This window comes from Ammospiza nelsoni, chromosome 1, assembly GCF_027579445.1.
Source record: "Ammospiza nelsoni isolate bAmmNel1 chromosome 1, bAmmNel1.pri, whole genome shotgun sequence".
Classification (NCBI taxonomy): domain Eukaryota; kingdom Metazoa; phylum Chordata; class Aves; order Passeriformes; family Passerellidae; genus Ammospiza; species Ammospiza nelsoni.
In genome coordinates, this window is record NC_080633.1 from 26,027,818 (window position 1) to 26,055,431 (window position 27,614).

General features: G+C 36.9%; 1 protein-coding gene across 1 annotated transcript in view; it reads left to right on the top strand.

Annotated features, from left to right (window-relative positions):
- SDHAF3 (succinate dehydrogenase complex assembly factor 3) overlaps positions 1-27,409 on the top strand; it is a 29,016-nt gene extending 1,607 nt beyond the window's left edge. Inside the window, exon 2 of the mRNA XM_059489093.1 lies at positions 26,623-27,409. Coding sequence (XP_059345076.1) covers positions 26,623-26,823 — 201 coding nt within the window. The 3' untranslated portion in view covers positions 26,824-27,409. The remainder of the gene's footprint in view (positions 1-26,622) is intronic.
- The last annotated feature ends 205 nt before the right edge of the window (positions 27,410-27,614 follow it).

Sequence of the window (27,614 nt, forward strand, 5' to 3'; positions counted from 1 at the left end):
ATAGGGAAAATGGTGACAAAAATTAGACTACGAGTAACGAGTTGAATTTTGAAACCTGACATTTAGTGCTATTAGCTATGATATGTTCAAGGAAAGGAAACTAATTTAATAACTGTTTTGAGTGTGTGAATATAAAGAACTTTGCAAATATGTCTGTCTTCTAACAAGATGCTGGGAGATATTAGCATGTAGTTAACATGTCTCTTCTCATCTTTAATTTTTGTTTTGTTCTGGGGTCTTTTTCTCACCCAAATAATAATTTATTTTGAGTGTGAAATTTAAGTCAGACTTTCACATTTTTGGCCTGTGAGACTTGCTTTGCATCTTATATTATGCTGTGGTTCCCAGCCCCATGAAGACTTGAGTGAGGTGATTGAGGAAAGTGGACTGTGGACAAACTGGGATTAGGTAACTCTGGGCTCTAATTACATGCTAATTAATTCATGTTGGAATCAGTCCTCTGACCTGATTTTGGCTAAGATAGAGTTAATTTTCTTTGTAGTAGCTTGTTCAGTGCTGTATTTTGGATTTAGTGTGAGAATACTGTATTTTGGATTTAGTGTGAGAATAATGTTGGTAATGCACTGTTGTAGCTATTCTTAAGTGTGCTTACTCTAAATCAAGTATTTTTCAGATGCCCATGCTCTGCCAGTAAGGAGATGCACAAGAAGCTGGGAGGGAGAATGGCCAGGACAGCTGACCCAAAGTGGCCAGGTGGATGTTCCATACCATACAGCCTGTAGTATGTTCAATATATAAACTGAGGAAGTTGGCCATGAGGGTTGATCACTGCTCCGGCGTGGGCAGGGCATCAGTCAGCAGGTGGTGAGCAGTTGTACTGTGCACCACTTGTTTCTCTTGTATTTCATTCTTTGCACCCTTCCTGGGCAGCAGGACACTCTGAAAATAGGCTGGAAGCTCCAGGACAGGTCTTGCAGGACAGACCAGCGTAGCTGTGGAGTGCTGGGTTCTTGCCTAAGAGTCACCCAGTTAGCCACGAGGGAAGCTGAGATAATGCTGCTGTTCATGTAGCTTGTACCGTAACTGTACTTCTTGCCTTGTCGCAGACATTTTTTCATAGAAATTCTTTCTTTGGGATTTGTTCATCTTCTGGGAAGCTGAGGCCCCAGAAGAAGAATGTAAACAATTGTTATCGGCTGGTGTGGAATGCAACAGGTGCAGCGGTGATTGGTCTTCTGTGAGTGTTTGGATTTGCTGACCACTCACAGGAGAGTTTGTCCTTGCTTTCTGCTGGACACAGAACTTTGTTATTCATTCTTTTCTATGCTATTGTTAGCTTAGCAGCCTCTGCAACTTCTCTCCTTATTCTTTTTAGTATAGTAATAATGTATTATATATCATATATCAATAAATCCAGCCTTCTGATCATGAAACAAGATTCCGTCTCTCTCTCACCCTGAAGACCTTCATCAGGTCGCTGTAATATTGCCTCTAATTTTATTAAATGAAACAAAAAAGAATCAAACCAAACAAATCCACCTAAACAAATCACTACAACATTAATACAAACTGGTTGTTTAAATTGCCTGTTAAATTTCTTTTTTTTTGGAAAAATGCTTACGGCTCTGATAACAGTATTATGGCATGTTGCACTTCCAACTTTTTTCTTCCCAATTTGCTTGTTCATTAGGCTAAGCAAATACCTTGCTGTGTGCACTTTGGTGTTGTCAGTATTCAGCTTCCATCTGGAAATGTTCTTTCCTCATGCCTTCTGTTGAATGCAGGGCAGGGCATCTGGTACAGGGTGGCATGATGTCTCATGTTACAGAGAATTAGTATTCTTAATTTTATGTTAAAGTAATATATCTTGATGTATATTTATCAGAGGGTAAAGATTATGGATATGATGATTGCAGTGATGTTTCTTGACTTCGAATGAGGATTTCAATATGAAGTGTAATCTTAATAAGTCATCTGAAATGCTTTTTGAATGAAAATTTCCAAGGATGTCGTATTTGAACATGAAACTCCTTGACTATTGCTAAATCTCTTCGGGCTCTCTTTGGGTAGTCAGACCTTCTGAATATACTAGTTCATAGCCTGTGGTGTGCTTTCTTGTCCTCCAATTTGATTCATATTAGCTGAACATTTAGAAAACAGGCCTGGCATTTCAATCACATTGTGGTTGCCTCACATAATGCCCCTGCCCCCCTTGCCATTTAAATTATGTTGATTCAAGGGAGCTGGGCATATTAATTCAAGTTTGTAGCCAGGTGGGAGTCAGCCTCTTGTCCCAGGCTGTGGTTGCTGTCCCAGCCTCAGGTTCTGCCACGGGGAGGTTCAGGTTGGACATCAGAAGGAATTTCTTAGCAAAAAAGGTTGTTAAGAACAGACAGGGAGGGGTGGAGTCACTGTCCCTGGAAGTGTTCAGGAGATGACTGGATGTGGCACTTAGTGCCATGGTTTAGTTGACAAATTGTGTTTGATCAAAGGTTGGGCTCCATGACCTTAGAGGTCTTTTGCAGTCTGAATGATTCTGTGATTGTGTCTCACAAATGGAATAAATTTCCTTTATTTCTTATGAAACACAGTGGAAAACCTATAGGGAGATTTTTAAGATCAGCTTTAAAAATAAAAGGAGGAGAAACAAGAAGTAAAAAGCTCCGAGATTATATTATTGTAGGATGTGAGTGGTTTGTGTTGTTTTCCTGTAAAGGAGATGAGAAGGGACCTCATCTTGTTTAGAATGCACAGGAATTGAGGGATTTAATATTAGAGCCAACCATGTAGATGGCTAATGAAGTTTTGTAGGAAACCTAAGCTGACCTATTTGCACTTGTAAAATAGGGAAACTATCCATTGAATATTCTTGGAAGAGTTTTTAAGTGGGTACCACCAATGGTAGACTGCAAGTCCATATGTGCTCATGTCAAAGTAGAAGAATATAAATATTATGGTTTTCCTATCATTGGTATTGGATTCCTAGTTTGTGTCTGGAAGCCTGCTGGAAAATATTAAAGAGGGATGATACAAAGAAAGTAAGCTTTGTTGTTCAGGAATTATGCTTCTTCAGGTAGATTCAAATTAAGCATATCAATTATTAATATATGTTCCTATCTATTTTCTAAATATTTAATATTTTAATTAAAATAATTGGTACTCATTTACAGGAGACTGCTGATATAATTAGATTGATACTGATTATTATCTTGGAATGGTATTGAATTAATGTTGACAGGTATGATAAGTCAATTAGTTCAGCAGTCTTCTAAATCATGGTAGCTGATGAGAATGCTTACATAAGATAAGTAATATTAAGATAGTATTGATTACTTCATTTCAGATTGCAATAGGTTCAATATTCCGCTAAATTATTTAAGTAACAATTTGTTTCACATTTAAGCATTAATTTTGAAAATGACCATTTAGTACTTGGCTTTTTTAAAAAGCCTGACCCTGTAGATGAGAGGGCCTGGACTGTCTCTGAGACAAGCAGAATCATTCTGCAGAATTACACAACATTTTCTCAATTTAACAGATTGAATAAATTGCCTTTGAAATTCTTTGGCCACTCTTGACCCTGAAAATCTTCTTCCAAGCTTTCAAATGAACTGTCACGTAGCCTCTCAGGAATGACTGAATTTTTGAATCAGTGCATTTGATGCAATACAAATAATTGTCATTCATCAAATTTATTTTCAGTTGCCTGCATCACTTGCAGTATTTACTTTGCTGGGATCATTGTGGGATGCTGTCATATCTCAGAGAATAAAGTTGTTCTGATATGTCTTTTTCTGCTCATGAGCAGATACACTTATAGAACTTTTTGCTTCTTAATTTTCTGGGCAAGTATAATCTTCCCTCCCCTTCTTGATTTATTTTTAAACTACTAGCACTCAAAAATATGTTGAAATGTTGAATGGAGAATTTGAAGAGCAAATAGTCAAAGAGGGTGGAAGAGTAAATTGTGGCCAGTACTGGAGTCAGACTGAAATAGGAATGGGATGTGTGGTTTGTCCTTTGTGCTGTCTTTCAGCAAATAATGTAGGTAGTATGAGTATAAAACAGCTGCTGGCATTCTGAATTCTGCTCTCAGTTTCAGTGAAGTACATTATATAAGAGATGTTTTCTTTGCCTTGACAAAGAAATACATTTTTTGGAAGCAAAATATGTCTTTAGGTTTTTTGCCATTTTATTACTTTTATTAAAGTTGTGAAATAGCATTTTAGAGTAGTATTTCATTTTAACATTACTGGATACATCAGAATTTGCTTTTGGTGATTTTTATGGCTATCCAGATGAAAATCTTACTAAGAGTAAATTCCTACTGAGTCCTGTGTTTTTATCCCCCACTTAGGGTGTTCACTAGTTATTAATCTGTAAGAACTAAATTGGAGTCAATTTCCTGTATTTTTTTTTATATTTCTCAAAAGGTAGGAAGGAATTTTGCACTTTTCTGAGAGCCAGGGAGTTGTGGCTGATAAACTGAAGAGCATTTGGGATTAGGGCATGAATGGCTGCAGGAAATCAGGCTGCTGCTCTGACCTGGCGTTCCTGGTGGCCTGCTTGGTTGTAGGATTTGAAGCCTACCTCTGATGAAATTTTGCCTGATTTGGTGAGTGTCCTGAATTAGTATTTATGTGCAATTGCAAAGGTTGACATTTGTTGTGAATCCCTGTTGTGAAGTTTCATACAAATGAAGCTCTTCCATATTATGCCATCTCTTCCGTCCTTTCAGTGCTCTTTCAGTTTTGGGTTAAGAAGCAGGAGCTGGTGTCTGCCTCTCTTCTGTAAGAATCCAGGGAGTCTGGGAGCTTTCTGAAGTGCTGACACTTGGGGTAGCCTGGTGGATATCCACTGCCTTGTGCATGATGCACACCCATTGCAGGAAGGGGCATTTGTTGCTTCTCACCTGGAAAGCAGCATCATTGTCCTTCAGGTTCACCTGGCTGCTGCTGAGACCAGGGATTTCTTGCTGGGTTGGTTGTTTTGTTTATTTTCCCCCCCTGTATACATGCTGGCTTTAGACCTTTACTGTATTTTCTAAATTCAAAATTTTATAAATTGTAGCATCAGCATTCTCAGTGCTTCTGTCATGTTACTCTGCCAATTGTCAGTATGCTATCATATCTATGGTTGCAGGTAGCTAGTCAGATGGCTCTTTTGATAACTGCTTATCTGCTAGTTGAAGTTTTTACTTATAACTGTTTTGACACAGCAGGAAATCATATCCAAGTCATAGGGGTGACACCCAACAGTAATGTCAATCACTTGCTTGTGCCAGTCACCTCAGCTACAATGCAAGTATAAATGCATGATGCGCAAATAGGTTTATAAATTTCAGATAGTTTTGTAGCATGCCTTGGATATTTAAAATGTGGCATGAATTGAATCCCTGACCTGAAATTTCTGGCAGAATATAGCAATTTTATTAGTTACAACTTAGATTGAGAAGTTTAAATTGCTGTTAGAAGTGGGATGCATCTCCAGTGAGTGTTAACAGTTTACTCCTTACATTGAATAGCACTGAGAGGCCACACTTCTCAAGGGTTGAAGATGCTGTAGAAATTTTGTGAATGTCTGCTCCATGAGCAGAGACCTGCACCTTCCTAATGAGTACAGGTTAGTGACAGGCAGTGTGAGAATATGTCTCTAAATAAGAAAAGAGCCAGACACAGTAGAAGCAGCACCAGTAGTGAGCATTTACAGAATTGTCAGTTTAAAAGGTAATTCAGGTTTCCATCTAGTGGTGGTATAAAATTCTGTCCAAGCCAGATGAGACAGCATCTGCATAGCCATGTTCCTAACATACCATTGTACTTCTACATATGTGTGAAACTTAGGGAATCAAAAGCCTTTATTATGTATAAATTATATATGTACTAGCATGTAATTCTCAGGACCTCCAGATTTTTTAAAGTTAGAGCTGCAATGACCAGCAGTCTGTTATTTTGGGCATTCAGATATCCAAATACTCTTTAAATGTACGTTTATCTTTGGTGTGAATTAGGCTGATTCCTCTTTTTCATTATTCCATGACAGCCATTTAAAAAAGTTTAACTTGACACAGGTTATTGAAAGCAAACGGGTTTCTTAAAAGGTTTTCTGCAAGTTATATCTGTGCTAGTTTTGTTCAATTTCTTCCTCTCTCTTATATGTAAACAAAAGAGAAAGAAAAGGAAACAGGAACAGATGAGTATTCTGATTCTTTTGCTCCAGTGTTTTAGCTCTATTTTTAGTATTTAAAGTATTTTGCAGTAGAATTTAGAAAATCTACCAGATTATGTTTTGAGGTGAGGATTAACAGTGATTGAAAGAAGGACCAAGCAGTGTGATGCTGCAAGGATGTTCATTGACAAAAAGCACAGATACTTAAATTGTTTTTTACTTCTGCATAAAAATTTCCAGTTGTTCAGTCTGCGTGTGATTTAGTACATAGCAGGCCATACTGTGTATATTTTCTTTTGCACAATTACTTATCACAGCAGGCTGTTCTGTTCTTTGGGAGGGGACACAGTTTCTGCAGGCCCTTTATGTATCCTTCTCCGTTTCTGCAGTTCTTTCTCACAGCTTTTTCTCACAGCTCTTGCTGTACAATCTTCAGCAGCTCAAGAGTATTGTTCATGTCCTTTAACTCATTCTGCTCTGCAACACAAGGTGTTGAATTCTGAACTTTGTTGCATTTTAAGACGGGGTAGTATCTTAAACATTACATGGGTCAAACAGAGTATGAATTGCATTTGCAAAGCTATGAGGATTTCTGCTTGTTTGTATTTTATTGACACCTTCCTTCTAGCATTTGTTTGGCACTTGTGTGAATATTGTCAGCATGTAGTGTTTTGTAAGCATGGTAGGTTTTTTTACCGCCTTGTCAGTGCATTTCCACTATCAACACTGTAAACACTGCCAACTTTCTACAAGTGCTGTCAAGTACCATATTTTGTAATTACTGCAATAATATTATGAGTGCTGTAATTGCATATACTGTATAGATGTGCCTTTCCATCCTGTGTAGACAGAAAATTGATATTTTCTGCAAGTTAAAATTGCATCTGGAGCACATCAGAATTATTGTTTAGAAGCTGGTTTTTTTTCTTCTTCTTTCAGTGTAATGTGAGGTTGCACAAATAGAGTTATGCATATTGGAGGATTTTAAAGCCCCAGATTTTTTATATATAGAGCTATACTTAAGACATACTGATGTGTACCCCTTGAAGAATGAAAGAGGTTTTTTACACAGTTCACTGATATTCAAGTAATTTAATTGAATATTGTTTTTTGCAAGAAGGTGAACCTCAGATTTTGACCTCGTAATCTTGTATTTAGTGGCATCTTTGTCACCATTTATGTTGCTTTAGCTGTCTTTTGTAACACTGAGAGCTTTGGCTGTTTTGAGGCTGAAGCTGACTGTACTTACGGCCGTACATCTTCTTGGTGGTATCCTGCTTTTTGTGCAGCTCACTTCTGGGAATTCATCGAGCAGAAAATGTCTGCTGAAATATATTTTATTTCTGTGTCTCAAAGTTGCTAATTTCAAACTATTTTTGAAGGATATAATTTAAAAAATACATTTAATCATAGTGTATGATAAAATGTTTGTACTTCTATCTTTTAAAGGTCATTTCCAGAAGTAATGTATAGTAATGAGGTATTTCTAATGAACAAGTTAGAAATCCTGCTAGAAGCGTAGTTACTGAGTGTTGGATTTTAGGCTTATTGAAATGTGGGGGGTTGAGTCCTGTCAATGTCCTATTTTTTATTGTTTCAGAGATATTGTTTTATTGTTTCAGGGATATTAGTGAGAGGAGCAGTCTAAGATGAAAGAGACCATGATGCACTTTTTTCCTCGCTGCAGTAACTAGATAAATTTGTAAAATACCTTCTAAATTGATCTTGCACCCATGTTTCAAAAGTAACTAACAAGAGACACAATGTAGATGCATCTTCCCTTTCTCTGTGGGAATTTCTGAATGGTGTAAACTTGATAAACTAGTTTTATGCAACTTAATGGTGTTTTTTTGTTCTTGGTGAACTATTCTATCCAGTAATTTAGAGGAAATGAAAATTAGGTCACTGAAGCAAATTTTTTCTTTTCTTTTTTTTTTTCCTTCCTGAACCAGAAGAAATGTGGTGGAAGGGTTTATGTCCCCATCACCATTGCTTCTTTGGAGATGTCGTGGCTGAAGGTGTTGTGTGGTGCTGAAAGTATTGACATTTGCAGGGAATAAGCCAGAGAAACTAATTTTTTTAGGGGCCATCAAATACCATTTATTTATAACCAGTTTTTTGCTTCTTATGATTGCATAGTGAAAGCATGTGGTCTCTGTTGTAGAATTTGAATTCTAATAGGCAGTCTGTATTGAGATAAGATTTCATATTACATTAGCAATCCTTGAGACTTCATCACCTTCTGACTGAGGTCTGTAATGCCCTTATGTGTAATCTCATGGCTAATTTTTGACCTGATAAAGTGTTGTTCACAAGTTTGCAGTTTTTGAAGTGTACACATGAGGGCAGCAAATACTTAGCTAGAGAAGCCTTGTTCCTATGCTAGAAAAAAGAGGCTGCTGAATTTTCTAATACAAACTAGAATTCCTATAGATTCAGTTATTGCTAAATAATTTATTGTAATACATATTGAGAATAGTTAACTTACTGTTACAAATTTTGAGAAGGCTTTTCAATTAGAAAACTTTACTGGCTTTCCACCTGGTTTAGTTGTAATGTGTTTTCTGGTTTGGATTTGCATTGGTAAACAACACTCTTGGGCACAGGGTGTGACTCTTGTGGATGATGCTGGGCAGAGCCAGGGGTTGGACTGGTCTTTGTGGGTCCCTTCCAACTTGGCATATTCTTTGATTATAAAATTCAGATCAGCTGTGGGAGTCCCCAGGAGAGTAAGCCCAGAGCAGATGGAGCCTCAGCATGTAGATACAAAACTCTTTTGAAATTTATTTTATTTTTTTTCATAATGGATGTATTGAGTTTTAAAGCAATTATTTTTGGAAGTGTACTGTAATAGCTCTAGTGCAAATGTTTTTTCCGTCAGTCATCCACCATGATATTTTAAGCCAAAGAGTTGCAGGTTGTCACAGTTCCAATAATAAAACCTTGTGGAAGGTGTAGGTCAGCTTTTGGCAGTGGTACAAGTAGGCTGCTCTAAAATGAAGGATATTTTGGTTCATGTTCAGTTGCTTGTTCTGTGTGTGTACTTTATTTGCAGTAGTTTAAACTTGATTTTATGCTTAGAATTATTTTTAAGGTGTTCAGGAAATGATGATATTCTGTTGTTTTCTGGGCCTTTTAAATTCAGTTTATTGTTCACAGGTTAGTACCCTGGTGAGCTATTTAACATCCATTATTAAGTGGAGTCATTTTAAGAATTTATTTAAGAGATCCATGATGGGAAGGGTTTTAATTAAGTAGCAAACATGTCTTTTGTTCTTCAGTTCAGCTGCTGATTGAGGAATGACAAGAAATTTCATTGGTAGCACTAGCAATGTTATTCTGGTTCACGGACAGTTCAGTACCATCAGTGTAACTGAAAGGATTTACACTGTTGAGAAAAACATCATCATCCTATCAAGAAGGAAGTGAGAGTTGCTTTGTGAATAATGTCAACTCTGATTTGTCTTTAAAAAAAAAAATATTTATTTTACTGGGGAATCTGATTTTTATGGAGTCTTTGTCTGCCAGCAGATGCCACTCCTCAGCAGCAGAGTGTTTCCACACTTCACCAAATAGAGGAAAATAATTGTGGTAGACCCTTGTTTTTAGATATAAACCAATTAAATATTTATATTGCTATAAATATGCTATAAACAATTAAATATTTATATTTTACAATGGAGCTGTTTATAAAGGTTTGTTTCCTGCTGATGCATTAAACCCCAAGGCTGCAAAAATGGTAGTGTGTGAGGTAAGCTGCCTTTGTTCTTCAAAGTATTTTAGTTAAACAGAGGATGACCCAGAAATCCTTTGGGGCTCAGGGGGCTTCATTACAGAAGGTGTAAAGGTGTCTGTGTTGGAATTGCTGAAAAGATGTAATGAGAAAGCCTTGGAAGCTGGAAGCTCAATGGCTTCCAATAGACCAAGTCCTTGTAAAACCTTTAAGCATATGGAAAAACAGATGGCCCAGTTTTAAGTGTAAGAAGGAACTAAGAAGTGAAAACAGACAAGGAAATCCTGGTAAGAATATTCTGTTTGTAATTTCTAAATTTTGAAAAGACATTATGATTATGTGCCCTGGGACATGAATAATGACATACTGCTATCTAAACTTCAACAGCCAGTGTTTTTAGCATCTGGTGTTTTGGATATGGGCAAGACCTGTCTTGGCCTCTGTAGACATCTGTAGTAGAAGACTATTTTGATAATTGTCAAATATGGTTGGACCACCAGACCCTGGATTGAGATGATGGGTGTCACCTTTACAGCCTCAGCCCCTTCCATCTGTCTGGCAGAAATGGAAATACTTCTGATATAACTGACAAGTTTTTGACTTTTCACACAGAACCACATGTGTGTGTTGTTTCATTCTAAAGGGTTCTGATTTATATCCTGGTGAGAGAATATATATATGTTATATATATATGTGTGTGTGCATGTATATATATATATACACACACATATTACGCCTCCTCAACTTCAAAAATAGTGCAGACTACTTTCTTGTGGCTGGTGGGAAACCTGTGAAGATCTGGGGATGCCATTTGAGCCCTGGAGAAAAAACTGTGAAAAAAGCCATCAGTGCCAGTTTTATTGCATTGCCACGTTTCCTGGGAAAGTTCTGCTTTACCTTCTAGTTTGTGTTCTGTAGTTTGGGTTTGGGTTTCATCAGCTCTTCCTTGGAAATTGTGTATTCTGCATTTTGTGGTATTCCCGTCACTTTCAGGAAAAAGTGTTTCTGACTTCATTTGATGTTACAACAAACTTGCTTCTCCTAAGGATGTTTTCTGGAGCATGGATTAGTGTCAGTTATCCAGTGTTAATAGACTTATGTGTTTCACAGATTTAATTTTCTAGATGTTAACTATTTCCAACCTTTTGGAATTTTTTTTTCTGTATTCATATACCTACAGCTGTGCAGTATACCTGCATGGTGTATTTCAGGAGTTTGGCACCATCTACTTCATTGAGTGTTTAATGGCTTTGACTTGAGCAAAGCATATTGAAATCATAGGGTGATTTCAGTGGGTTCTTCTGAAATGGCAAGTGTGCTGGACAGTCTCCTCAGTGGACAGTAGCTGTGGGTGAAGTTGAAGTTCCTTTCAGCTCTTTTACTGAAAGCCATTCATGTATCACAGTGTTTGGTTGAGAGAAAATAGTTGGAATTTTGCAGTTAGAGAACTGAAACATTTCCTGTTTGCATGCAAGCAAACCTTTGTATTAATTCTGCTTGACAACATTCCAAATGTTGTACTCTGCCATTCAGAGCCTTTGGAGGCTTCCCAGTGATGGGGTTTTGAAGAAGTTATCCCAATTCAAAAACTACACAGCACAGAGGACAAGACAAAAGCAAGCAGTGTATGAAATAAGCTTTTGGTTTGGGAATAGAGATAACTCCTCTTGCAGAGTTTTCTGAGGCCTGTTTGGCCACAGCATTGTTGAGCTAAAGTGAGTCTGTACTGCTGAGCTGATGTGCTTGGGCTGCTTTGCAGCTGGCAGTGGAACAGCCCATTTCCATGCTGTTAAACTCCTGTGCTCCAAAGCAGGGTGGCCATATCCAGACTGCCTGCTGGGAGCTGTCCCTGATCTGTGCCAGCTCACTGAACTTGGGAGTTGTTTCACATAAAGATGGTTATCCTTGATCAAAACCTGTGGCAGGGGCTGTGGCACCAAGCTCCCAGGGTGAGTGCTTGAGTTCTGGGACCTTCTCAAAGCATTCCCTGGCACTGCTATGAGCTGCAACTGCACACAGAGTGCTGACTCCTCTGTTAAGTGCAAGTGCTGCTTTTGTTCTGAATTCTCTCTGTCACACATTAGCAGATTCTTAACAGCTCTTGGATTTATCTTCCTTTCTCCAGATCAAGAGTGTGGTATCTGAAATCCATGTGGAGGTTGAGCTGTAAGAAACAAGCTCTGAGCTCTCTGGTGCTGTTCTGCTGCTGGTCTGGTGAAAGAAGAGGAGAATCTAGGCCATAATGAAATTGTATGCCAGAGCTGGGCACTGTGTCTGCACAGCAGCATTTGCGAATGTTCAGCTCTAGTGGAAAGTACATTCCTGGAAGGAAAAGAAAATGAAAAAAACCACCTTTGCTGTCTTTCTAACCAGCAGGGATTGCCAGACATGTCTCATTATTCTGCATCCTAGATCTGTAATATTCAGTACCATTCAAATATTATTTGAAAACTAGCATATTAAGAAAATTTCATTTGTGATTCAATTCAAAGACAGCATTCACTGCTATTTCAGAGGCCTCTGGAGAACATAGTCTATCTGCTGTTCATGGTTATGCTTTGTGTTGATAAGACAAGTAAGCACACACCTTTTCATCATTCCCTTTTACTGACTTGCTTCTGAAATGTCATGGGCCAGGTTTACACTCTCATGGGCCACAGATGAGACTGAGTTTGGGAAGATTGTTTGCTGCGGTGACTTTGAGAGGGTATTGTGAGTATGGGTGAAGGAAAAGCTGCATGAAGAACAAGCTGCATGAGCAAGCTAACAAGCTGTTTACTTCTTTGGGTGATGGTGGGTATAGAGGAGCTCCTGAGTTCCCTCAAAAATCTAGAGCTACTATCATCTTACACAATACCTCAAGGGCAAGCAGGCAGAAAATAAACCTTGAGTAATGCCAATTTGTCTATCAGAGCATTTCTAATTATGTTTTGTTGTCACTGAGCCTCATTTGGTGAACTGTTAAGATGTACTGCTTGTAAATTTTGATCAGATTTTTTTTGAGTGCTGTTGCATAGTGTGTGTTGTTTCCAGTAGAAATGAGGTTTTGTTATTTTTTTCACTTGCATATTGTACAAGTAAAGCTTCAGTGACTTTTGTATAGAGAGGAAAATTATAAGTACAATCTGTTTCTACCTGAAAAATAGCTGTTAATAAAGTTTTGTGTTGATTATGAAAGAGTAGGATGGAAACTAGCTTGTGTGTGCTAGTAATAGCTTGTATACAAAAAGAGTTTGAATGAATCAGCTGATTATTGAATAATATCAGTATTATATTACTGATCTTTTAGGTGTGTGAACTTGTCTGTCTTAGTGAACTATGTAGTTGATTCAATTATTTTGAAACAATTGCCTTGGGGGAAGAAGAGAACTGTTTGATTTAGTATGATATCTTCAGTACTGAAACATTTGAAAAAAAATCTGAAATCTGATAGTCCTCAAAACATAATGTCAGATCTTAACAATAACCTGAGAATTTAAATTTGTAATTTAAATATTTTTATCTTGGGAGTAGTCATTAAAATACAACTTGAACTAATCTTGGGTTTTAATGAATGGAGTAATAAAGCAGAGGTAGCCTGCAAGACCTTTACTGGAAGGACCATTTTAGATCAGGTTGGTTGTGACCTCATCCAGTCCTTTACACAAACCCTTTTGGATTTTGCTGGTAGAGGATGTGCAGAAAAGATTTGACTTAAAGTATAATTTTCAAATGTTAGCTGAGAAGGTTCCCAAAATTTCTTATGTTCAAGCAAGAGTAACTACAATTCTAAAAGTCAGTTGTAACCTAAGATGCATTCACAGGTGAATGGTGCTGAAGTACAAGTGCTGACTCAGCACTCTGAAGAAATATGGTCACTGGCACACGTTGGTATCCTTTGTGGCACTTTTAATTGCTTGGTTTCAATCCAAGAGTAGTATGGATTGGAAACCTGAAAAATTTTTAATCATACTATATTGGGTTTTGCCTAATAATTAGTTAAGTTTGTATAGAAATGTAACTGCATAGATGTGATATAGTTAGATGTGTGTTTATGCTTCCACAGTATGTTTAGTATGCTTTAGTTTAGTTTATCTGTTTTTATACAGAGACACAAGTCAGCCATATAAATTGTATATGTCATTGAATTGAGGATTAATGTGCTATACAGTGTGGAATGTAACTGGATGGAACAACTTTCATGGTAATTAGCAAGAGCCTGGAAACCTGTGACTGCTGTCTACATCATTATTAATTTTTATTGTATTATTTTTGATGGATTGTTTGTGTACTTATTTGCACTAATATACACTTTTAATGCACAGTAGCAAGTATAAGAATAAATGAAGTGCATGATTATTTTTTTTAATATTAATGCCATGGTATCTAAAAGATTTATTTCCAATCTTTCATGGCATTTGATTGATATCTAACAGTTTCACTTGAATTTATTTAGTAGTCTTGCAGAAAGCATGCAGCAGTGTGCAGTGGAAATTGAAATTCATTTTGAATTTATTTGGCTTTGTCCTTTTTTTCTTAACCTTCAGATGTTCAGTTCTGTTATGTGAGATGAAATTCTCATGGTCCCTTGTACTATTTAGCATATCCCATTTGTTGATTAAGCTTTTGGTACAGTGATGCCCCTGTCACTGAGTACTTACCAAGTTACCTGCCAAAGGTTTCCTTTCTCCTGAGTAATGGAACTTTTTTGTTTTAATTTGTGATTAGGTAACTTGTAAGAGCATTTTTGAGGGAAGACAGATTCTGAAAAACATTTCAAATAGGTATGATAATTTTGACAGCAGCTGTAGCAGAACTTTCCCAGGGAAATTCTCTACCTACCTGACAAAATAAAGCATTACTGAGAGGTTCTGTAAAGGAAGGTGTTTTGCAAAGTTGTTATTTGTAAATTCGTTGCTGTAGTGGATATAGCAAAGAGTTCAGTGAAGATGAGGAAACCTGCTTTATTTTTCTCATAAATATAGTAGAATACAAATGATCCCATCACTTTTCCTCAACACTGTACAATCTTGTTTCAGTGTTTTCCCCTATTGAGGCATTAAAAATTGATGTTAAAGCATTATGCTTTGACACAGAGATGTTACATTTCGTTCCAGTTTCTAGGGCAGCGGTCACTAGGCAAGGCCGGTCCTTTGCTCCAGCAGCAGCTGCACTCCAGGCTGGCTTTGCTGTAGTGCTCGTGCCTGTGGCTCAGAGCTCCCTGGGGAGCTTTCAGTGTCTGGCCCATAGGGACATTTCCCAAGCAGCCCACAGGTGGCTTTTGAAAGAAGTGCTTGTTCTGGTTTACCTGTGTCTTCTGTGATAGCAGTGATGCATGTGCTGGGATGGCAGAGGAGCCCTTCTGTGCATGGCCATGCTCACAGCTGTCATCACCTGCAGCAAAGGTGTGCTGTGCTCCCCTGCTGCATCTCAGGATACAGGTGAGGGGAAGGGCTTTCCCCTACATCACTGAACTGATGTAGTGGGACTGGTCTAGGCTCCCCTCTCAACTGGTGCCTTCACAAATTACTTTTTTTTCAAAGGTATATGAAACATTCTGCAGGACAGCAAATCATGCTAATAATACTCATCCAACCCTTTAAGACTGAAATAAACCCCTGCTCACAAAGACCCCATAAATTGCCATTCAGTGTGATCTGTGAGGTTCTGCTCTGCTTGTGGGCAGATGTATACAAGACTTTCCATATTTGTATTGGCTAGCATGTAAAATCCATTGAGACGTATAAAGAACTGAAAAATAATTCAAGTTTTTATTACTCAGATAGCATTGCATTGTTTTAAATGAGTCCAGAGTAATTTTAAAGCCATGCAAATATAACCTGAGATAATTCCTTAGTGTTGAAAAGTCCTGAAACACAAATGAAACCTCTTGAATAGCTTTGGTATTCTCTGACTGGTAGGAGCCATACTTATTGCATCATCACTGGATGGCAGGCAGAGATTTTTCTAATCTTATTATATAGTCAATTTAAAACCCTTCCTGATCATATACAGTAGGAGAAGAACTTGGTGTTCTTAATGCAGTGTAAGCAAACAGTGCAGTGGTTTGACATTGGTGCTAATGTAGGAGTATCATTGTATTAGTGTGCAGAGGGCAGCTGAGCAGATGTGGGTGCACCATCCCAAAATTATTAAAGGTACCACTTAGAGCAGAGGTAGTTTATCATGGGAGTTTTGGACATACAAATACAACTAGTATGTGACACTTCCCATTTGTGCTCTTTGCCACAGGCTTCTGCTTCTGCTCCAAATGTTAATGTTTTCTTTACCTCTCAGTGAAGACTGTGGCTGTAGAAGCACCTGCAAGAGTGCCAGAGCACAGAACTGAGCTTGCCTGACCAATCTTTATGTGGTGCATCCCTCTTTCTGAAAGGTTGCCCTGATATTTTCATGGCTCTGGTATTTTCACATGCTTTTTAAAGTATTGAGGTAGATTAGCTTCTATGCCAGTTCAACAATCACCTGTTTGTTTGGGATCAGCCTGGTTTTGCATAGAGAAAAAGGAGAGGTCCTAGCTGGGTGAGAATTTTTAGAAATATATAGGCAGTCTGGATTTTTGTTGGGAAATCTTAGAGCTTTGTTAACTGAATGTTCACTTAAAATGGAAGTACATACAGCTCTTTGACATACTTGATTTCCATTCCTTTATGTTTCCTGTTTTCCCTGTCATTTGTTAATTGAAAGCAAACCCCCTTTAATAGCTGGAAAACCTCTGGCAATAGCAGGAAAAAAGAAAAAAGGTAGAACAAGATATAGGTGAGTTGCTTTTGAAGTATTTGTTGTAAAGAGATTACTGGAGAACATGTTGAGGCTTGAGTTTCATATGTATTTGATCTCCCCAAGAACAGTACAGAATATTTGATGGATTTTTTTTCAGAAGTACTTTCAGATTAACTGTCTCTACAGTACTTTATTGAATTTTGAAACTTGTTTAGCAGATGACTGAATTTTCCTTTTTCACTTTCTCCTTAATCTCTCCAGTCTTTGATGGTGTGGCAAACACTTGCTGTATTGTGATAGACACTTTAAAAATCCTCTTAAATGCCAGAGCTGTTGGATAAACAGATAATGACTTGCAGATGATTACAGAAGGCTTTTGCTACCTCAGATTGGAGAGTTCTCATGTAGTCAATAAAGATTCATGCTCCCTTTTAGCAGCTCTTGACTGTACTGACAACACATTTGTTTTCTTCAGTTAACTGCTGTGGCCACTTCTGAAGTAATTCAGAAATTCTATAAAAATCTGCAAGTTAAAAAGCCTTGGTAAGATACATGAATTTGTAGGCTTTAGATTTTTTTTACATTAAGAAACTGCTGAAAAAATAAGCCCAGGTTTAGAATGGGAACTTTTAGTTTCTCTGAACATCTTTATCTGCAGTTACACCAGAGGACTCTCTGGCTACATATGTTAAGGAACTTCATGTTGTCATTTTGAGAGCAATAAAACCAAAGATGAAGGAAATGTCATGATTTATTCTATTGCTTGGAGGATATGGAAGACTTTTTAAACAATGTATGTTATTAATTTCATTTGACAGAGGTAGGTGTATGTGTATACAAAGCATTTGTCTGGTCTAAAATTTGGATGCCATTTAAGATATTTTGCTGCCGCAACAAGAACTTTAAAAATCTGCACTGGGTCTAGCACAGAGAGTAATAAGTTAACCTTTTTTGCCTTTTATTAAGTACTGTGAAGTAGATGTTAATTGCAGTAACAAGCTTTTTTTCCATAGAGTGATTTTACAAATATAAACCAGTGTGTTGTTTGTTATTATAAGGAAGATGTCAATTACATCAATTTGCATTTCTTTTCATAGAGATGTCCTATTGCTGCTGTTTAAAAGTAAGAAGGACTGAATTGCAACCAAGTGATTGTGTCTAAATACATTGATTTATTTTTACAGAGTAAGACTTTCAGAAGTTCCAGACTAAATGTCATACTTAGATAAGTAACATCCTTATTAGAATTCACCTGTGTTTCCCACTGACAGTATTTTTTCATTTTTTAAATCATGAGTTTGCCTGTGTGTAGGCTTTCTTTTATTGATGGCAGGTCTCCTAGGCAGTGCTCTGGGAAGAGCACACCTCAGAATGTTTGTGTCTTGTTGAAGAAGCAGGTAGATAAACTTCCATGACTCCTTGTTTGTCTGCTTTAAATTCCTCCACAAGTGCTGAGGTAGGGTTTGTCTCTGTCCCCTGTTACTGGAGGGTCCATGGTAATACTGGCCCAAGAAATCAGCCTCTGATTCAGTGATTTCTGACACCAAATTTGCTTTGCTAAATTAGTATTTGCATGTATTGTATTGGAACAGGTAACATTGAATATGTTCATTTAAAACTGGGGAAGTTTCTGTCTTTTTGTCCCAAGGGGTGAATCTGACTTCTACACTAATGATCTTGTATGTTTTTAAAATATTGCCCATGACTTTTTACTTAATTCAAGCACATATTTCTTCTACAGGTCCATTTAAGTAAAAAATTCAGTGCAGCCTCAGCAGAAGGGTTATTTGTGGTGTCATGGAAATCAATACAAGATGCCTATTAGTGGATTAATTTTTTGTTTATACTTGAGGTTTTTTTTGTTGCTGTATTAGTTCAAGGTTTTGTTTCTAATGAGCATGTAGAAATGCGTGCAATGGAAAAATAAGAATACCAAATTTCTTTTGGATATATATGTACACTTTAAATGCATCATTAGGTATAAATTGAGCAGAAGAACATGTATGGAAGTCATTGAAATGTTATCATCTAGGATATATAGTTTTTTGCATGTTCTTAGCATCTAGCAGTCTGGCAACTAATGTGGTTGTCTTGGAAACAGGCTTTATTTTCCTTTTGTGAATATCTAGATGTGAAATGGTTATCTTCCTTAAAAATCTATAAATAATACTTCTGAAAGAAATAGCTGCAGATTTAAGATTCTTGTTGTCTATTTAAAATAATTGATACAGAAGTCTGTAAGTGATGTTTGCATTGTGAGCTTTAATTATAGTTGTGTGCTTATGTTGATAAAACAGTCTTTAGTGTTTTTTTTTAGGTAAAATGCCTGTCCTTAGTGTTGATATTTGTCTGGGAATTATCTGCAATGAAACACTTTGCCAAGATTTCCCAGCTAAATGTTTAAATAGAAATATTACAGTGTAACTGATGCATTAGAAATGAAATTCCTAAAACCAAACTGATACTGTGACTTAGAGCATTTTCCCTTGCCTTGTTTTAAATTAACAGCATGCAATAAATCCTTGGGTATTCTGTGAGATTATAGCATAATATTTTCCAGATAAAACTTTGCTTTTTTATTAGCCAGAGAGCTGCCTGGCTGTGCAGGGCATAAAATGTCGACATAAAATAGAAACTGAGTCCAGAAATTACCATCTTTCAAATTGTTGGGTTTTTCTTAGGATTTGTATGCAAATATGAAATAATGTTCTTGAAATTTAATTTTTCTAGTCTGTAGCTTATTTGTCCTTATTTGTCAGCAGTCTCATAATTTGGTATTAGTAACAGGGTATTTTCATTCTCATTTTTACAGATGAAGGTCCAGACAGAATAATTGTCCATGTTTTGTTCTTAAATTGTTAAGTTTAATAAGTTTTCTAATGGAGGTTTTAATATATTTCTCTTCCAGGTATTTTTGTCTCCAATACCAATTTAAAAGGCTTTTAAATTCAGATAAGTACATCAGAGAATAATATTGTTTTAAGCCTCTCAAAAAATAACTGTTTTTTTCAGTGAAACTTACACTTTGAATGATACAACCTGTCCAAGGATAGGGAACCATGGCAAGATCTTGTTTAGCCATCAGAACTCACTTCTTTTGTTCTACCTTCCCTCTCTTCCTCCTGCTTCATTTCTTGTGCTGCACCCACATTTCAGAATGATCTCTTTTTCCAGAACTTAACTGACTATTTTATTTTTGCTTAAATGTTCAGGTGTGTTCCAAATTTTTTAACTTCCTTATTTCCTAGAATAAGATCAGGCTTTCTGTGTGAGGCCTGAGGTGAAGCTTGTTGACCTAAGTGGAGAGAATCTTGAACACTTAAAGACTATGATTGTTACCAGATGATGCAAAAAGCTTTTAGTGACCTGTATTTTGGCCCCAGTGTACAACAGTGGCATAAGTATTCTGCACCCAGAAAGAAATAAATAATCACAGCTTGTTTTTCCACAATAAATAATCAGAACTGTGTTCCATTTTGGATGCAATAGCATTTATATATGTTTACCTTGATGGCCAGGCCACAAACTTCCCACTTTCACTTCAGATTATGATCTCATAAATCTTACATTAAAAAACATCACATTTATTTAAGCTACAAACAAAGCTGATTTAGCCTTGAGCTTTTTTTCATATTCCTCTAAATAAATGTCATTTCTTTGAGTTTAACAATATTAGTTAACTGTGTTCAGAAAAAGCAGTCCATTTTATACCTTCCTGATCAAATAATAATTCTTCATGCTGATTACTAAGTAATTCATAATTATATTCCCTGTCTCCATTTTAGCTGAACATTTTTTCATCCTTTGCTCCTAAACTGCAAACAAGCAAGCAGCTGAAAAAAAACCAAAAAAACCAACCAAACCCCTTATGGTAACAGTTGTGTATAGTTACAGTATGTGCATCATTGTGTGAATGTGATCAGTTCCCTGAAATTGGCTGATAGTCATACACTAGCATCCTTCTCGAATATCCTGGGAAAATCTGATGTTGTTAAAGTTCTCATGGCTTTTCCTTTCAGATTAACTTTTAGTAAACTTTGATGTTTTCTTGTTCCTGTTCTTTATGATGCAGAGATGTTGTCCTTGAGAAATTTGTTTTACCTCTGTGCATTGTAAGACTTGGTCTTTCATCCCCAGAAATGAAATTATGCATAATTCCAAGTTAGTTCTAAAGAAAAAGAGGAAGTACAGTTTTTTTCTCTCATGTGTTTCACTTCAGAATGTTGGCAAGTCTGAAATCAATCAGCAGCATTAGGAAAAGATAAAACAAACTTCAGGGGAGGGATTGCAGAGTCATTCAAGGAGAAATGGTATTTTTGTTGCCTTTTGTAATTAAAAAAGCACAAAACAAAATGACTAATGAACATTTTCCTTTTAGCATAAGCAAGGAAGTTGATCAGATAGTCATCTACAGCCAGAGACACAGAGACATGTAGTGGCTTTCTCAGTGATGAGAACCACATCTCTGGAGGACAGTGTATCCACTCATCACAGTGTGTTTAAGAGAGAAGTTCCTCTCTCCAGTGCCCAGCACAAAGACAAGCTACATCTGTAGCTTCACTTAGGCACATGATATTTAGGTGTAGGCAGTCCCATTGCAAGTGCATGATGTGCCTTGAAATGATCTCTGCAAATCTTCCCATCTAATATGGACTGAAATACAAAATAGCTTATCCAAGCTGCACTTTACACAACTTGTTTTAGAGCTTCTCATGAATTACAGTATCTTGTTGCTATTTCTTTCTTGTATATGCTTGGTGTGTTGTTACACATATGGTGGATGCTCAGGTGATTCAAATGCCACAAGAAAAAGTTGCCTTTTCACCTTCTGGCAAGACTTGCAGTAGGAGCTGGACATGTTTATTCCCTAGAGGTCCTCTGCTGTGCTAGGTACCTCAGAGTGAAAGTCTCAATTCTCCATTCTGTTACCCTTTTCCCAGCAATTACTGTTTTAATTATTCACATAATAAACTCTTCTAACGCTGCCATATGTCATTACTTGGTATCATTCAAATACCATTTGATAGGTATTTTCAAAAGCAGGGGGAAGGTTTACTCAGAACTCTTTTTAGTATATTGATTTTTCTTTTTTCACGTGTTAATGGTGTGACCTTTACAAAACCAAAAGTGATGTATAATTTAAATTTTGAAATTGATAATACATTGCTCCTGTTAGAAGATGTGGGACTTTACATAGGTTTTCATTCACATCAGTTAATTAACTTGGCAGTAATTGTATTTTATGCAATTTTAAAAATGTTTAGGGCTATTTTTAATGGTCTTGTCTCGTGGAATATAGATTGTTATGGGTTAATGTGTTTGTGAGTGCATGAAAATGTTCACTGTAGTGGTATATTAAGCTGCACTTAAATGTGGTAGAATTTTCCTGGGTTTATTACTGCATTTCTAACTATACTTAGAGCTTCAAGTAAAATGTGTGAAGAAGATATTCTGGATTTTTATGGGGCGTAGCGCCCATTTAAAAACCCCTTCTGTAATACTGTATCTTTTTCTGATCTCAGTTTATCATCAAAACAGCTTTGCAGTAAAAAATATAGTAAATAATTTGCAGAATTCTATCTGAATGAATATGAAATTATTAATTCAACATATCTCTGCACAACAATAAGAACAAGGTGCTCCTTGCTGTGCTGTTCATTCACAGCTGTTTTTTCATGCTGCCACCCTTCGCAGCATGTGTTTGATTTTGCTCTGAGTAGCTGCAGAAACACTTGAAATGCTGCAATTTGAAATTAACTTCCAGGGAGTGATGACAGTGGCTTTTCAGGCCATGCTCTTTTTTTTTTTATGTTACCTTGAATAAAATAAATTTAAATAAATTGATAGCATTTTTCCAGTGCCTGACTGTGCCTTGTTGAACACATCTCAGAGTAGCATTTTCTGATCTGGCCACAGTAATGTTTGTTATCAGTGCTGTCATTAATTTGGCTGCAAGTGGAGATAGCCTTTTGGAATGGATGAATACTTCAGCTTTATACTTCAACTGCTTAAAGGAGAAAAATTTTAGACCTTTTTAAAAGAGAAAATCTGACTAGAAAGTGAATTGTACAGGTGGTTACTGTGAACAGACATATCTTATTGAGATTTTCGGAGCAGTTGTCTAAAATGCAGCATTGAACATATTTAGGAGGATGCCAGAGAAAATAAAAATTATGATTGTTGTTCTTTTCAGTGAAAATGAACAAATGGGCTCTTAATAATTTGATTTTATGATTAAATAATAAATGTTTATCAGCACTTTGTATTGGCATGTGAGATAAATGTGTGTCATTGTGGACTAGATCTGGTAGGAGTTTGTATATCTGGCAGTCACAGAAGTGGGGCTTTTGGTTGTGTGATTTTTGCTTTTATTTTTCTATTTAATCCTTTCTTAACTTGGAAAACAAGAAGGCTGATGCTCTTTCTGTAGTGTGTGGTATTTTAGAACTCAAATGTCAGCCATCCCCTTGCCCTTTAATGAATTTGTGCATTCTATGAATGCCTGTGAGTCAGAGAGCAGAGGGGAACTCTGTATTTGCTTCAATTAGTGAGTTTAAACAAAAAACCCCTAAGGTTATTGATTATAGCAAACACTGACCTTCTGTTTTTTTGTATAAATAATTTAGAGGTTCAAGCATTTACTCATAGAGGATTTAAGAGAGCCTGATGCTTGGGTTCAGCATGCATGCTGTAGATGCCAGTGATCTGAGGCAGAGCCGTGACCTGTGTGTGAGGAGTGCACCAACCTCCCAGGGGAGGCATCTGCCTGCACACTGCCCATAGAGAGGGTTTTGGGGTGTCCCTGTGGTTGCACACTCTGATGGCAGTGCTGTGACATGGCCAGTCTGCACCTTGGGCTGTTACCTTGGGCCTCCTTGAAGGTGAGGAGGGTGTCTGTGATATGGATGGGCAGCAGGCTGGGATTTAATATGGAATAAATCAGCCATCTTCTGATGGTAAATGGTAGGAGAGGTGGTTGTAGCTTGAACTTGATTCTGACCCTCTGTTTCTGGTGGCGGTCATGTACAAGGGGAAAGGCTTTTGCTATTCAGCAAGTGGTTTGGGTTTTGCTTGCTTTTGCCATGTAAAAGCCCAGAAAGTTTACAGCTGGTGCAGGCAGAGGATCATTGTAGTAAGAGCTGCTTCCAAAGAAACAACTAACCAACCTAAAAAACGGCCAGGGAGGATAGCTCCTGTGTCCCTCTGCCATCTTTGTGTGTAAGAGCTCCTTCCAAAGAAACAACCAACCAACCTAAAAAGCCACCAGGGAGGAGAGCTCTTGTGTCCCTCTGCCATCTTTGTGTATGTTGAGCCTGGCTCTGTGAGGGTGCAGGATTACTTATGTTCCATTTTGTGTCTTCTGTCTCTGTTTTTATGACCACAGTATGATCCATAATTGAAATACGGTGCCCTTGAAAAATCTGCTAAGGATTTGTTTCATGATTGACGACAGAGGAGTTGTGTTATATTTGAAAGATGCAGTTAAATATAATGTCAAATGAAAGGCAGAAGTGAAGTAATTTTCCTTGTTTGAGCAACCTAAGCAAGAGTTGGTTTCAGCTCTGCTGGTGGAAAATAGTTAAATTCTGTATTTATTAAGTTCTGATGAAAACTAGACTTTACATGACCATACTGCTCCTTATTACCTGAGAGGGACTGTGATCGTTGTATTTTATGATGAAAGTTATATTATTGAAAGAGCAAATGTTAGCTTCTCCCCTTTTTATTTTTTCATTATGCTTTTAAACCTGTTACAAAACCTTGGAGTTCAGCACATTAAGTTCATTTGCTGTTAGGAAAATGGCACATTTTCTAGATAGAAGATGGCACATTTTCTAGATAGAAGCTGAATCTTATCAAATCATGCAGTACCTCTCCACAAATCACTGATCACATAATAATAGTATTAATTTCTGAGGGAACAGTAATGTATTAAACAGTTAAATATTCCAGGCTTTGTCCCTCATCTGGTAACACCGGCAGAGAAAATGAGATATGCCATATAGTTAATCTTATTTTCAACACTTTTATAAAGGCTGAAGCATATTTTATTTGATGCATCACTGACATTTGGTAAAATGAGGTGAGAAAGTTCCATTTTCTGTCAGGAGTCAACCAGAGCCCAGCGTGTTTCCACTGTCCAGTATTGAATTTCTGTTCACATTGCAGATTGATGTGAAACTGCAACCACTGAGGCTTTCTGGCATGTACAAAACATTTGTTCAGCTAGAAAATGAGTGGGGGAAAAGAGCCAGTGGTGATGTCCAGATGGGAGCCCACTGGAGTGCTGTGAAGCAGAACACCTGGTGTGAGGAACAGGGGATGTGCAGTCATGACCCTGGGTCTGGGTGCAGGGCACCTGTGGGAGTGGGTGTTGCAGCTTTGTTGGGGACCACCACTTCCAGGATCTGGGTTTGGAAATGCTGGTGCACTGTGAGATGAGGTGCTGTGGTTAAAAATTGTTAGATTAAAAAAAAAAAATTGCAGATGATTTGTCAGGAATTAATTTGATATTTTTGGAAAACAAAACAGTTTATAAAATTGTAACTGTTTCTTAAATAGACTTGAGTTATTTCTAGGTACCAGAGGTCATGCCTGCAGTAATAGCTGTAGGCTGCTCCCAGGTGGTTGTTGTTGGCAGTGGGAGGACTTTCCTCCCTCTGTGGTGGTGGGACACTGCATGGAGGGGTTTGTGTGTTCAGTCAGATCTCTTGATACGATGTGAAGAGTTTGCATTGCTTGCTTTCAGTATTGTTTCTGAATTATATGCTGTGAATGATGTTGTTTGGTATAATGAAAGTGGTGTGGGGTTTGTTTGTTTGTGTGGGTTTTTTTGTTGTTGTTCTGGTATTTTTTCATGTGGGTTTGTTAGTTTTTGTTGGTGTGTTTTTGGTTGTTTTTTTTTCCTAGTCCAGAGTTATTACAGACTGGATTGTTCTGTGCAGAAATACAAAGATAGAATAAAGTAGAATGAGGTGGAGTGGTTGATGTGTAACTGTCGGTGTGTTACTGGTCTGCTGGGTAGCTTGAGAGATCACATTTCTCCATCTGCCTTGATAAGAAATTCTGTAAATTGCAAAGTTGAAGAATTAACCCATTACAATTTTTTATCTTATTACAATGTGATTGTTCAATCATTGGGAAAAAAACCTGTTTAGTTTCTTTTAAACCCTACAGCAGCTCTACCATGAGGTAATACCACTGAGGTGTAGGTTTACCATGGGAATTAACCGTGGTGTCACTGTTTCTGAATGCCTGTTTCATTTAAAAGCAGGAGAGGTGATGTTGGGAAGAACCTTGAAGAATCAGTTTGATTCAGAGTCTGTACAAATAATAATTTACTTTTGTTTGCCCCAGTTTGTTTTAGTTGTCTCTTTTCTTTAAATAGCCATGAGTTAAGCTTTGCAACAGGGCTGGTAAGATCCTGCTGAGTTCAGTGAGGCTTGACACGGTCCATTAACAATCTAATGTATTTATGTTAGTAAATGGTGTCAGTTTGAAATTTATCACAGGCTCATGAATATCTTTATTTCTTCTTGCCCACTTCTCTGGAATTATTAGACATACAGTTGAAGTAGTGGCTTCGGTTACTTTGCTGGTAATTGGTTTAACAATTCAGTTAAACCAATTGGCAGTGCCAAGGTATCTTTTAGCAAAATTGGGACTAGTGCTTTCCTTGATATCAGTTTACTAAGTGTATCCTATTGATATTCTGCTGTATAGGAAAGATTATTTTAATACGTATATTAGATCTAGAATTAAATTTTGTTTTGTTTTCAATAGTAGTATATGATAGGGCATTAATCTGTAAATATATGAATTTTAAACTAGCTATATAAAATTATTGTAGATATTAGAAATGCTTGAATAAGTTATCTTTCTTATAAAAAGTGTTAATTTTTTAGTCACCTGTTGTCAATTAATAGACTGTTGTAGGAGATTGTGTAAGAGTATGTTATTAACATATAATGCTATTAAAAAAAGTTGACCTGAATATTGCTTTTTTCAGTTTTGTGACCTTTATATTTCTTTCTCATTAGAACTATGCAGCACTGATCCAGCAACAAATTGAGGACAAACAAAACTTGAGAGAAAAGGCTGTATATGGAATTCAGCTCACAGAAGAAAAACTTAATGACTTCCGTGATGAGCAGATTGGGCAGCTGAAGGAACTGATGGACGAGGCTACCAAACCTCATAAAAAAATCACAATTTCTAAAGACTCAGAATACAAAACCTAAAAGATTAAAAGAATTATTTTGATGCATATTGCAACCATTTTGAAGCTTTTTCCAGTTGTACTTGAATGTGGTTTCTGTGAGATAATGGACACTGCTGATGCCATAACTTGTCTGAAGTGGATGTGTTTGGCTTTCTGTGCAAAAAACAAATGGAAAAATGGAATAATCACACTTTTTTGTTAATTGCCTTATTTTTTCTCCTTTTTGTTTTTTCCTTCCTAATGGATGTTGAAGACTGAAAGAATTTGGGGAAAGTAAATTGACGTTTTTAAAATATGGAGCTGTTAGTTTTGGAGTTGTTTTGTAATCTTGGCACCTACAGGGCAAAACATCTTTCTGTTTGCTTATCATCCTCTTCCTTAATGCAAAAGATGCTATTAGCATTTATTTTCTGATCAATATTCAGTAGACAAAGGAATGGTACTAAAGTGGGTTTGTTTTGGAAAGAAATGAGCAGTATTAGAAAAGCATACTGCTGGTGAAATTGGAAGTTGATTTTTGTCTTGAGCTTTATTGTGAAATGGACTTTAAAATAAATGATGTAGCTCATTATTAAATTAACCTTGAATCACTCTTATACAGAAAATCCTGTGGTTTTTTCGAAGTTAAATTCAGATTATTGTTAGTATCTAAAATTTTTAAAAACCTTTCATGAATGGGTTGTGTTGTAGTTTGAATTCAAAGGTTCTTTAAAAACTTGGGATCCCATATTATGCAATATTTTGTACAGACCAGAATTTGTAAATGACTTGATCACAGAAATGATCCTGTTGATAATACTGTATGACCAA